Source organism: Sesamum indicum, linkage group LG8, assembly GCF_000512975.1.
Source record: "Sesamum indicum cultivar Zhongzhi No. 13 linkage group LG8, S_indicum_v1.0, whole genome shotgun sequence".
Classification (NCBI taxonomy): domain Eukaryota; kingdom Viridiplantae; phylum Streptophyta; class Magnoliopsida; order Lamiales; family Pedaliaceae; genus Sesamum; species Sesamum indicum.
This window is the reverse complement of record NC_026152.1, coordinates 19,008,068-19,019,148: the sequence shown is the minus strand read 5'-3', so window position 1 is coordinate 19,019,148 and position 11,081 is coordinate 19,008,068. Positions and strand designations below refer to the sequence as shown.

The window sequence follows — 11,081 nt, the reverse complement described above, 5'->3', positions numbered from 1 at the left end:
TAGTCTCTTCAAGAATCAACCTGGATAACATTGGAGACAAGATACTGAAGAGATATTTCCATGTAAATAAAGAAAGAAACTAAAGGACACTTGTCTATTCTTTTTCCCATAAAACCAGAAAATATAAGATAAAATCCAATTCAAGGAGACCTCTAATCAAAACTGTTGACAGTGGGCTGGCATCTTTTTGATCGTGTGGCTTCACAAGGCTCAGCTCTTTCTGGAATATTATTGCTTTATGCTGAATGGCACTTTGTGCTTTTTACAGAATTGATCTATAAACATATATCTTTACTTGTTTTATTTCTTTATACAGGCTTAACGGAGGCTTTATTTCTTCCCTACAAAGATGTATACATAGAGTATGAACAGGCTTCACTTAAGCAACTCTATAAAGCAAAGGTGTGCCAGAAAACTATTTATCTTCATTTTTACCCTTCTCATGTTCTTTCAAATAAAGAGCTGCTTCCTGACCTGGCAGCTGCTACAACAAATAATATGCTCGCTTCATGAATTCTTTCCAAATAAAATATTTGCATGAATCATACAGATGGAGGAACTGCGTGCTGAAAACCAGCAAGCTTCTGAATCATCAGGGACAATTGGGCGATCAAAGGGAGCTTCCATAGCATCTTCTCAACAGCAAATATCCGTAAGTGTGGTGACCGAGTTTGTACGTTGGAACGAAGAAGCCATATCCAGGTGTTCTTTGTTTTCATCACAGGTATCCTGATTAATGTGTTTGTTTTTCTGAAGTAAATGATTATACCATGACATTTCTGAGTGAGAATTGGTGGAAAGTATCCTTGAGTTCTACCAATCAATTCAGGTTGGATAGGAACACAATAAAATTTTCAAACCAGATTATACACATTCGATTGAGATGCAGGACTCTTGGGTATCATATTTGCCATTCATCATCTTCAAATGTTATGCTTCTGTGGCCTCTGGGTGGGACTTTTCCTTTTTCTTTTTCTGTTTTTTTTGGGGAGGGGTGGGGGGTGGGGGGGAATAACATAGAGTTTATCTAGAAGTAATCACATGAATATTGATATCACTTCATAGCATGTGTTAATACCTTACATATTACTTTCTTGCTATCATGCAGCCTGCTACCCTTGCAGCCAAGGTACGGGTTGTTTTCACTTGCCTTTTGGACCAGGTGAGTTCATCGGTCTCTTTCTGTATTTTGATATTTCTTTTTCTTGTACGTGCAACAAATAACTATTTTTTGGTCCCATCTCCTTTCTCCTTTCCTTCTTCAGGTCTGTCAATATATAACAGAAGGCCTTGAAAGAGCCCGGGACAGTCTGACTGAAGCAGCAGCGTTAAGGGAACGGTTTCTTCTGGGAACTAGCGTCAGTCGAAGAGTAGCTGCTGCAGCTGCTTCTGCAGTAATCACTTGATCATTTTAACTTTTTTGGGTATTTTTATTTGTTGCAGTAAGCTAGAGAAAATTAAGCTCTATAAACTTCTTTGTTGATAGGTCTTGGCCATAAACTGTTTTATATGAGACTTTAATTGGTAATATATAGGCAGAAGCTGCTGCTGCAGCTGGGGAAAGCAGTTTCAGGTCTTTTATGGTTGCGGTACAGCGGTGTGGAAGTAGTGTGGCTATTATTCAGCAAGTATGTTAATTTGCTTTTAGTTATATGTGTTTGATGTTTATTGTGTGATAAACTTCATTAAGAATAAACTCATGCCCTGCAGTACTTTGCCAACTCTATTTCCCGCTTGTTGCTACCTGTGGATGGTGCACATGCTGCTTCCTGTGAAGAAATGTCAACCGCAATGTCCAGAGCAGAAGCTACTGCTTACAAGGGGCTTCAGCAGTGCATTGAAACAGTGATGGCTGAGGTATGTTGAAGTTCTTTCTGAAGTCAACTCTTTGTTTAGTTACGAATTTGGTGGTTGATTGCACCAATTTTATTGGAAAATTTGACATCTTTCTCAAGCCTCTTTTCCAACTCCTTGGATTTGAGTAATAGATCCTTGAATTTCTTGAAGGTTGAGCGCCTGCTATCAGCTGAGCAAAAAGCCACAGATTATCGATCACCTGATGATGGCTTTGTTCCTGATCACCGACCCACAAATGCCTGCACTAGGTTGAATTTGCGTCATTTGAGTCTTCGGAATTCAGTTTGAAACTTGTTACCTGTAAAATTAATCAGAAATGTTCTTTTGGTGGCATGTTTTGTGAATTTATCATTTGATAGCTTCTAGATACCCATACTGGATGTCTTCATATTCCATTATCATATTCTCAGAGATGCCAAATCTGAGTTTCTTGTATAATATTGTAGTTCTTACTTCTCTTTCAAATGTCAGGGTTGTTGCTTATCTTTCCCGGGTACTTGAGGCTGCTTTCACATCTCTTGAAGGTCTTAACAAACAAGCATTCCTCACTGAACTGGTATGGAGATTTCCTCTTAAGCATTTATCTTCTGATAGCTCCCATGGCTCCGAGGAAGTTATAATGTGTTGAATTTTTCTTTCTTAACTTTGACATGTCTAACTTTTTTGTTGAAACAATTAGCTGTGACATAATTACAGCAATAATTGCTTTTGCCATTCTTCAGAAAAATGTTTACTTTATGTACATTAACAGAAGTAGGTCCATAAATTGATTTTACGAATCATAACTTTGCACCTAATAAAAATCATAACTAAAACTAAATGTTCTGTAAACGGTCCCAGTTGAAGCAAACTTTTGTACAATCAGTTTATAATAAATCCTGCAACATAAGGGGGATTCAACGTGGAATATATGACACGTGGGTCTAAGCGTTTCTCTCTGTATTTGCTGTACTTGCATATTGCATCTATAAGTTTATTCATAATGTGTTTTCTATATTCATATCTGCATGCATCTACTTGATCATGGTTTTTGCATGGTGTGAGTTTTGTGTCTAAGGATTATGTGCGTGTGACCATCTGGGGTTCCCTTGCGAGCAATGCTCCACAGAGCTGATAGGAAAGAAATAGGAAATTTCAAGGTAACACTGGCTCTGAAGGAGTTAAGAAGATGATGGAAAATGACTTACTGAGAATATTGTGAGCAATTGGAAACAAAGGCATCAACTGGTAAACAGAGAGATTATTAGAACCCAATATCACCTGTCTCAAGGAGTCAAGGAAGAAGTGAGACAGCATTTCTTTACCTGAAATATTTGACTACTAGCAAAATCAAAGTGAGTAAACAAAAAAGTAGAATGAAATATATCAAAACCTGAAGGATACATTTTAATAGGAATAACTATATCTATTATGAACCACAATTTTTAAACAACATGCTTTTTAATTATAAGAAAACAACTTTAGCTTGATTTTACAGGAATGTTCTTTGTCTTGACAATGGTAAGATATAGTCAATTTCTATAAGCTTCGTAATTGAAAACTATGAAACATTTAGACAAGTAAACATACTTGTATAAATTTTCTATTTTTTTAACTTTAAACCATAACCTATGGATCAAAGCGAAGGTTCTCTGTTTCATGAATTGTGAGGTGAAACTGTTGATTGATGTTGACCAGCGTCTTGAGTTGGTTATAGTGGGAGCTTTATTTACCATTTGATGTTTTAGCCAAAGGTCAGTGACTGAATCATAAATACGGTACTCTTGGACATTCTGCAGTGGTATTATAATGGGATTGAACTGTAATTATGGGTTGATTGTTACAGGGGAATCGCTTCCACAAGGGGCTGGTGAATCATTGGCAGAAGTTCACTTTCAACCCGAGGTATTTCTTGATCTATGTTTTCATTGGTAACATGCGTCTCTGGTGGTAATGTATATGTTTAATGATGTGGCCTTCATGACTCCTGGCCAATGAATTTTGGAGCATCTCTGATGGTAATGTACATGCTTAATGATGTTCACTTTCAACAGAGCTGCATCTCTGGTGGTAATGTACATGTTTAATGATGCGCCCTTCATGACTCCTTGGCAATGAATTTTGGAGCATCACTTTTATTCATTAACTTTTCCGTCATGTTCAATCCGTAGCTCCAATTGACCTCTTTACATGTATTTAGTTTTGAAAGCATATTAATGACCAAGTGATTGGATTTGCAATTCTTGTGTTCTATCATTTGCTGATCAACTTCTGTGTTCGTTGATGTCTAAGTTATAATGTAATTCTCCTCTATCGAAATAGAGAGTTTCCTTTAAAATCACTTGTGCAAAGCCTATACTCAGTTTGAAAGCCAACTTTTAGGACTGAAGTGGGCTCTTATTTCTGACTATGAGTGTTAACTACAACTTACCAAGGTTTGTTGGTTTCTATTCGAACCATCATGCTCTCTAGAATATATTTATCAATCAATAGAATGGGATGGAAATATTACAGTAAAATTCTGACTGTCCTTTGTCCTTGGGAATCTCGGGGGCCCCTATCAAACTTGTAGAAATTAACTTCACCTCTCATTCTTTTTCGTCTTTCCTTTCTGAGTTTCTCTGCTTATATTCTTAACTGTCTTTTTACAATGTAACTTCTGCAGTGGAGGGCTGCGCCTTAAGCGTGATATAACAGAATATGGGGAATTTGTTCGTCGTTTCAATGCTCCCACATTAGATGAGAAGTTTGAGTTGCTGGGCATGTGAGTATATTTTTTTGGTAAATTTTCAATCTTTCTTTATCCAACAAAGAAAAAAGGAAGCGATCTTGATCCATGGGCATAATTTCTCTACAGCATGGCCAATGTCTTTATTGTTGCTCCTGAGAGTCTGTCAAGTCTGTTTGAGGGAACCCCAAGTATCCGGAAAGATGCACAAAGGTCTGGCTATTGTCTATTCTTCTCTACTAAACATAGCTTAATTATGTCTTGGTTCACAGCATTTGTGTGCTTGTGTAAGTTCTTTTATGCTTTTCGGATGGAGATTGCCAGAATTCTGTCCAGTTACTGCAAAAAATTGTGAAAACTTTCTCATAAATACTGTGACTGAATGGCCACATTCCGCATTCATACATTTTTGGCACTTTTATAATATTTGCTGATTTTGGGGGATGAAAATTAAACTTGAACTGGTTGCAAATTCAGGTTTATTCAGCTCAGAGACGACTACAAGAGTGCAAAACTGGCATCTAAACTCAGCTCCTTGTGGCCTAGCTAATTAATGCAGAAATCACTTGCACATTTGAAATAGGAGGTGTGACAGTTGATGAATGCAACTGCTATCCTCTTGCAGGATACGCGAACTGAAATTTGTTATTGAACGAAACAGCCCTGCGTGCTGCATCTGGTTACTTCATTCAGGGACACGGTGATTATTTTTTTCACACACTTGAATCTTGACCAAAGTCTAATTCCCAAGTTTTGCTAATCTCAGGGTTGTATCTATTACGACATTTCTTAGGTTTTCTCCAGAGTTTGGTTTTACTCAAATGCCCAGAATTTCGACGGACAGTTAAGCCTGCTTCAAACCTGGAAAATACATCCAAGTAAAAAGCATTAACACATTCAAAGACCCAGTGCCTAAAGAATATGCAGAAGGTGGTTGGTAGCGGGGGTGGGGTGGGGTGGGGTGAGGATGGGTGTGGGAATTAATAAAACTTTCCCCAATTAGAAAGTAGGTCAGACAATTGTTTAGAGTAAAGAAATGTGTGGAAAGGTGGAACGGAATGGTCTATTTAATACTATATATGAGGAATATGGATAAGATGGCCAATTCCAAATTCCCTTGATTTGTGCTGTGTCATAACTTTTGAAAGAGACGAATAGAGAACAGCAAAAGAGGTTTATCCATTGGAACTCCAAACTTTGAAACATCCGTCACCCAAATATTTTTACTTATTTCCCTCACCATTCCTCCGCATATCCAAACACCTTGCGATGTATATTTTCATCATCATATAATAAATCATTATAAGGACGTAATTAAATTTTATGTATATCTTCTGCAGGCATATAACTCCTCTTAGAATAATGATCATATTTTTCGAGGATTGTTGGATGATCTTGTCTAAATTAAACCATTTCAACCTGGTCTCATCATCATTACTCCTTCTTTCCCTGTAATCTATGTTTTATGATCAATATATGGGACACTTTTTGTAATTAAATCCCCATAACCAATAGATGACATCATGGACCAAAAACTTATCAATAAAATTAATGAAACCTATCTAATCTAGCAAAGAATTTTAATTTGAATAATGTTATACAAGTAAAGCCAAGCCCATCAATACGTCATCTTGCAAAACCTTTCATAATTTGATTAGTTTAACTTAAAAGCTAATAATTCCAAGAAAAATATAATTAAAAATTGTTGTTTTGCTGCTCTCTCGAGAGTGTAAAACATCAAATGCCTCTCTGTTCCTTGGAAGGACAAATATCATGTAAGGCATGCATCACCCCAAACACTGCCTCTACCCTCCCCAAATTCTTAGCTAATCAACACATACATTATGGATATTAAACATAAATAAACACACACACACACATATATACACACACGTATATATATATATATATATTTGTGTGTGTAGACCAGCTCAAAGTTACTCAGAAGTGGGCCAGTCATAAATATTTGGAGATCAAAATCCATTATTACAAAACGAGTTACGTATGTTCGTATCACTAATAATTTAAACACTTGTTATATATATAATGGGCTCTTTTAATTAAATCAGTAATTGAGAATTGGAATATGCAGAAAACAGTTCAGTTGTCTTTGGATTCATGTTGTGGTCCACATCAGATGCACAAAGACACCATGGATCGGATTAAGATGCCAGCTTATGACTCTCTCTCTCTCTCTCTCTATATATATATATATATATATATATATATTTAACATCGACGAAGACATGTTTTCTTAATTTATTGTAAATCTTAGGTTTAATTTGCCAATCTTATTGTTGTTTTCAGCTGCATTTATTTCGCCAGCTTTATCCAATCCAATGAGCTTGGGGCCTTTGTTTCATCCTAAATCACTTATTTATGTTGTCCTTATTTCATGTGAAAACAAAGCCCTCATCATCACAACTTTCTCTACTACAAGGCTAGTGATGCCAATTGGTCATTTGAATTTGTACTTACATAAGCTATCAATCGTCAAATTATATATGATATCATCGACCATCATATGTTAATCTAATAATTTACAGCTAATGTAAGTATAATTTCATTGGGGCGGCGCCTAATTTTCCTTTTATGGGATTCTTTTTTTTTTTTTTATGTTTTGCAAAAAATCCAACCAAATAAACCCCAAAAATCTACAATTTTCGAAGACTATAACTAACCAGCATTTTCTAATTGACAAAAAGAAAATCAATTTTGGTTGCAGCATAGCAAATGTGGGTTGCATTTATTATATAATTAATTATTTTTTTAATTAATTATGTTGATAATGTGATATGTAATAAACTCATGATGCCATTATGATGATGGAGTACTATGATCATTTTGCATGCCCTAAACATTAGATTGAAAGGATGGAAAGGTAAGTGGGAGGGGTTTAATTATAAATTAATAGAAATTGGAATGGTGATTAGTGAAGGATGAGTCATAATTAAGTAGGCAGCATTAGCACTGGAACTATACCATAAGGACAGAAGGAATCTTAAGTAAAGGTTATATATATATATATATATATCCCAAAATCATGATAAGACCTTTACATGGTGTTGAAAGGGCCAATCGGAATTTATCATTGTGACAATAATAACGTTAATTTTCATATGCCACATGCATCCTGTTGGAAAAATCAACAATCTCATTGAAAAATAATAGACTATGATATTGACAATTTTAGAAGAATTTGCAAAACAATCTCACTGGAACAAAACAAGTTAGATATATTTGTTATTGAGAAAGCAGTAAAAAACCTTTGGCAGCAGGGTAATCAAAATTGTTTTCCATATTGGTTTTCTTACTATATGTGCGGATCAAATCGTGTACAAGGTTGAAATGATGACTCATAATGCTACTTCAAGACAAGATTCACATTCAAATTCGATGTAAATAAGATATAATCTATGTATAAGGAGAGGGGCCTTTATGATATTTGAACATTTTGTTTGGGTAAAAAATGTATTTTGATATTTTCACGAGATTGTATGCAATTAAGCGGATTAATTTTAGTTGTGGTAATGGCCACGAGAATGAGTAGAGAGGACACACATTTAATTATAATAATATTGATTAGTGCAGGCGGGGAAATGAAATGATGTTCATAAAATCATAGGATGGATAATATCAATAAGGAACCAATCTACTCTCTCTCTCTCTCTTGCACTAATCTTCTTCCTTTGATCAGTTCAGTGCTATATTCCTAGTTTACTCCAAACCCATTATACATACAGATTTATATATATATTCCAACTATTCTCCACATCACCAGCCCCATGGTTGCATCATCATCCACCCCTCCCCTCTATATATTCCTCATCTCTCTCCACTCTTCACCCCTCCCCCTTAACCCTCTCTCTCAAACCGAATTCCTTGTGCATGTACCTGACAGAATTATGAGCTGCAACGGTTGCAGAATACTCCGAAAGGGCTGCAATGACAACTGCGTTCTCAGGCAAAGTCTGCAAGCATTTGAGAGCCCTCAAGCTCAAGCTAACGCCACCCTTTTCGTGGCCAAGTTCTTCGGCCGAGCCGGACTCATGTCCTTCCTTTCTTCTGTCCCTCAATCCCACAGACCCGGTATCTACCTACCTACCTATTAATTCTTTCTTCTCTCCTTTCTATAATGCAATAATTCTTACAGCTGCGTCTGATGATCTTTCCTCAATATCTTTTTATTTGCAGCACTGTTTCAATCTTTACTGTTTGAAGCGTGCGGGAGGACTGTAAATCCAGTGAATGGGGCAGTGGGATTGTTGTGGACAGGGAACTGGAACCTCTGCCAGTCGGCCGTGGACACGGTACTCCGCGGCGGCATTCCGCGCTCCTTGCCGGAGTTTTCCGGGTTGGCTCAGTCGCCGGAGTTGGACGAATATAATAACGATGACTTGTACGGGTCACGAGATTTGAAGGTTGGTAGTAATGATGAGAGAAGAGGCCTTGATCTCCGATTAACGGCGGGTTTTCCGGCTAGAATGACGGGACGAGGGAGGTCAAAACGCAGGCCGGCTTCTCCGTCGGAGGAGTCGGAGACGACGACGATGGAGAGTGGTTTTGTGTGTGGCCAAGATTTAGTGGAAAAGGAGCAGGTGGGATGTCATGAAACGAAGCTTTTGAGGCTGTTCTTTTGAAGTAATTGTATCTCTTTCTTGTTGTGTTTTTATATGTCTTAGCGGCTGAAACGATGAACATCAATCAGATGAAATTATGAGATTTATGGGCAACTGAAAAAGAAGAGATGAAATTAAGTTGCCATCAAACTTTTTCATATTCTTAAGTGTCACTTAATTACCATTGTGACTCTGAATTATAACAAACAACAGTAATGGAGTTTGTTTATTATAATGTATAGTTCATCATCACCAACTTTTCCTATATACACACAGATGTCTGATCTGCAGCTCCCATCCTTAACTTGCAAATCCGTACGTATAGCTTGAGATGGTCTATCTATACATACCAAGATATATACGTACAACATAACAACCTCCGAATTATACTTTATGATATTATTATAATGTGATTTGACCAATCATACTTGATACATATTCTTCATATGTATGGGATGAACTCATTCTATAAATAGATAAATAGGTATAACATTTCTTACAAGAAATATTCGATACTGTCTATATAAATTTGTGACGAATGGACTGAGCTGGCAATTGGATCTACCACATCATCATTTGTTTGATCCCTACTCCTCTATTACACGCACTAAATAACTGAAGATTTTAATGGCAAATAGACAAGAAGCGAATTTAAACCATGGAAATTAGCACTAATTAGCTCATCAGTTATACATGAGGTTTGAGGTCACTAATTTACTTAGCCTAAAAGATATTGATGCTGCTAATCCATTTACCAGATAAGCAGACCACACCACACCACACCCCATAATTTCTATTAATTTATATTCTTTGGTTGCCTAAAACTATATATAGACAGATAGATATGTATATATATATATGCCTCTACAATTCATTGTTGCACCCACTTGTTTCTTTTTCGGGTTACGAAAAGTTTAGGTGTCTTTAATTTCAGCGTCACCACAGATCAGGACATACCCGAAACCATAAGATTGTTGGTGGGAATATTTATAATTATCCACCAACACAGTCCTCGTATCAATAGAAGAATCAAACACACAACCTTCTAATAGAAAGCAACCCGTCTTTACTAAATGAACCAATGTGTGGGAAATTACATACACCATCACTCGAGAGGTTGCCGAAACTACTTCAAATAACAAAAGCAGCACATAAAGAGAGGGCTGAAAGGATAATTGCTTGATGATGGAGATGATGCAGTTAGAATATTACATATGTACATCGGTTTTCCATTCTCCCTGGGAAGGGAAAAAGTAGAAGAAAACACGTGCTTGTGTACAACTAGTTAGTGTGATAAGAGGACCCCTCCTGTAATATTGGATACCTGGAGTGGATGGCCAAGAAACCGATGTGTTACAAAATTGCCAAACGAGAAGCCAATGGCTAGTCATCTGGTCCTTTGTTATTACCTTCACTGCTTCCTCCACTAAGTCCAAAGGTGTTAGCATGTAGAGTCGACAGTCAAGTACAATCAGTTCTAACGAGTCTGTCATGCTGTTCATACACGGTTATGTTGTAGTACGTGTGCCCTCAGACTACTGTCTTTAATCTGTTTTATTCAATCCGGAAAAGGGAAAAATATCACCATGTAGTATGATATAAAAGACTGTTTGGAAGGGAGAAGGGAGAAGAGAGAAGTGGATCTACCTGCATGGCTGCTAACAAGGATATACAGTCTATGCATTGTTCAAGTAACGCTCGCTCTTTTATAGTCACTTTTGCAAGCTCACTCACTAATGAATTCACTTCCTCAACCTGAAAATTCGTGAAATTGTTCAGGATAGACGATATCCGCATAAATATGAAACCTCTCCTTTTTTTCCCTTCCTTGAATTATGAAGGATTAGATTGAATATGAGAGATTACCGTTGGCAGAAGCAAATAGATTGCTTGCATAA

The 11,081-nt window shown here is 36.8% G+C and overlaps 3 protein-coding genes across 4 annotated transcripts in view; 2 read left to right on the top strand and 1 right to left on the bottom strand.

The window, feature by feature from the left end:
* Positions 1-5,324, top strand: part of LOC105169369 (exocyst complex component SEC10b) — a 13,219-nt gene extending 7,895 nt beyond the window's left edge. The window contains exons 14-25 of the mRNA XM_011089758.2: positions 317-402; positions 551-724; positions 1,109-1,162; positions 1,266-1,394; positions 1,536-1,628; positions 1,711-1,857; positions 2,008-2,105; positions 2,329-2,413; positions 3,683-3,741; positions 4,502-4,600; positions 4,694-4,777; positions 5,042-5,324. Coding sequence (XP_011088060.1) covers positions 317-402; positions 551-724; positions 1,109-1,162; positions 1,266-1,394; positions 1,536-1,628; positions 1,711-1,857; positions 2,008-2,105; positions 2,329-2,413; positions 3,683-3,741; positions 4,502-4,600; positions 4,694-4,777; positions 5,042-5,114 — 1,181 coding nt within the window. The 3' untranslated portion in view covers positions 5,115-5,324. The remainder of the gene's footprint in view (positions 1-316; positions 403-550; positions 725-1,108; positions 1,163-1,265; positions 1,395-1,535; positions 1,629-1,710; positions 1,858-2,007; positions 2,106-2,328; positions 2,414-3,682; positions 3,742-4,501; positions 4,601-4,693; positions 4,778-5,041) is intronic.
* LOC105169368 (LOB domain-containing protein 37-like) lies at positions 8,246-9,393 on the top strand. The gene is made up of 2 exons (XM_011089757.2): positions 8,246-8,653; positions 8,759-9,393. The coding sequence occupies exons 1-2, from the start codon at positions 8,350-8,352 to the stop codon at positions 9,202-9,204; spliced, it is 750 nt and encodes a 249-aa protein (XP_011088059.1). The 5' UTR covers positions 8,246-8,349; the 3' UTR covers positions 9,205-9,393.
* Positions 10,235-11,081, bottom strand: part of LOC105169367 (QWRF motif-containing protein 2) — a gene marked incomplete in the record, with an annotated part of 6,691 nt that continues 5,844 nt past the window's right edge. For both annotated transcript variants that reach the window (XM_020696295.1, XM_020696294.1), the window contains 2 exon segments: positions 10,235-10,732; positions 10,831-10,938. In XM_020696295.1, coding sequence (XP_020551954.1) covers positions 10,682-10,732; positions 10,831-10,938 — 159 coding nt within the window.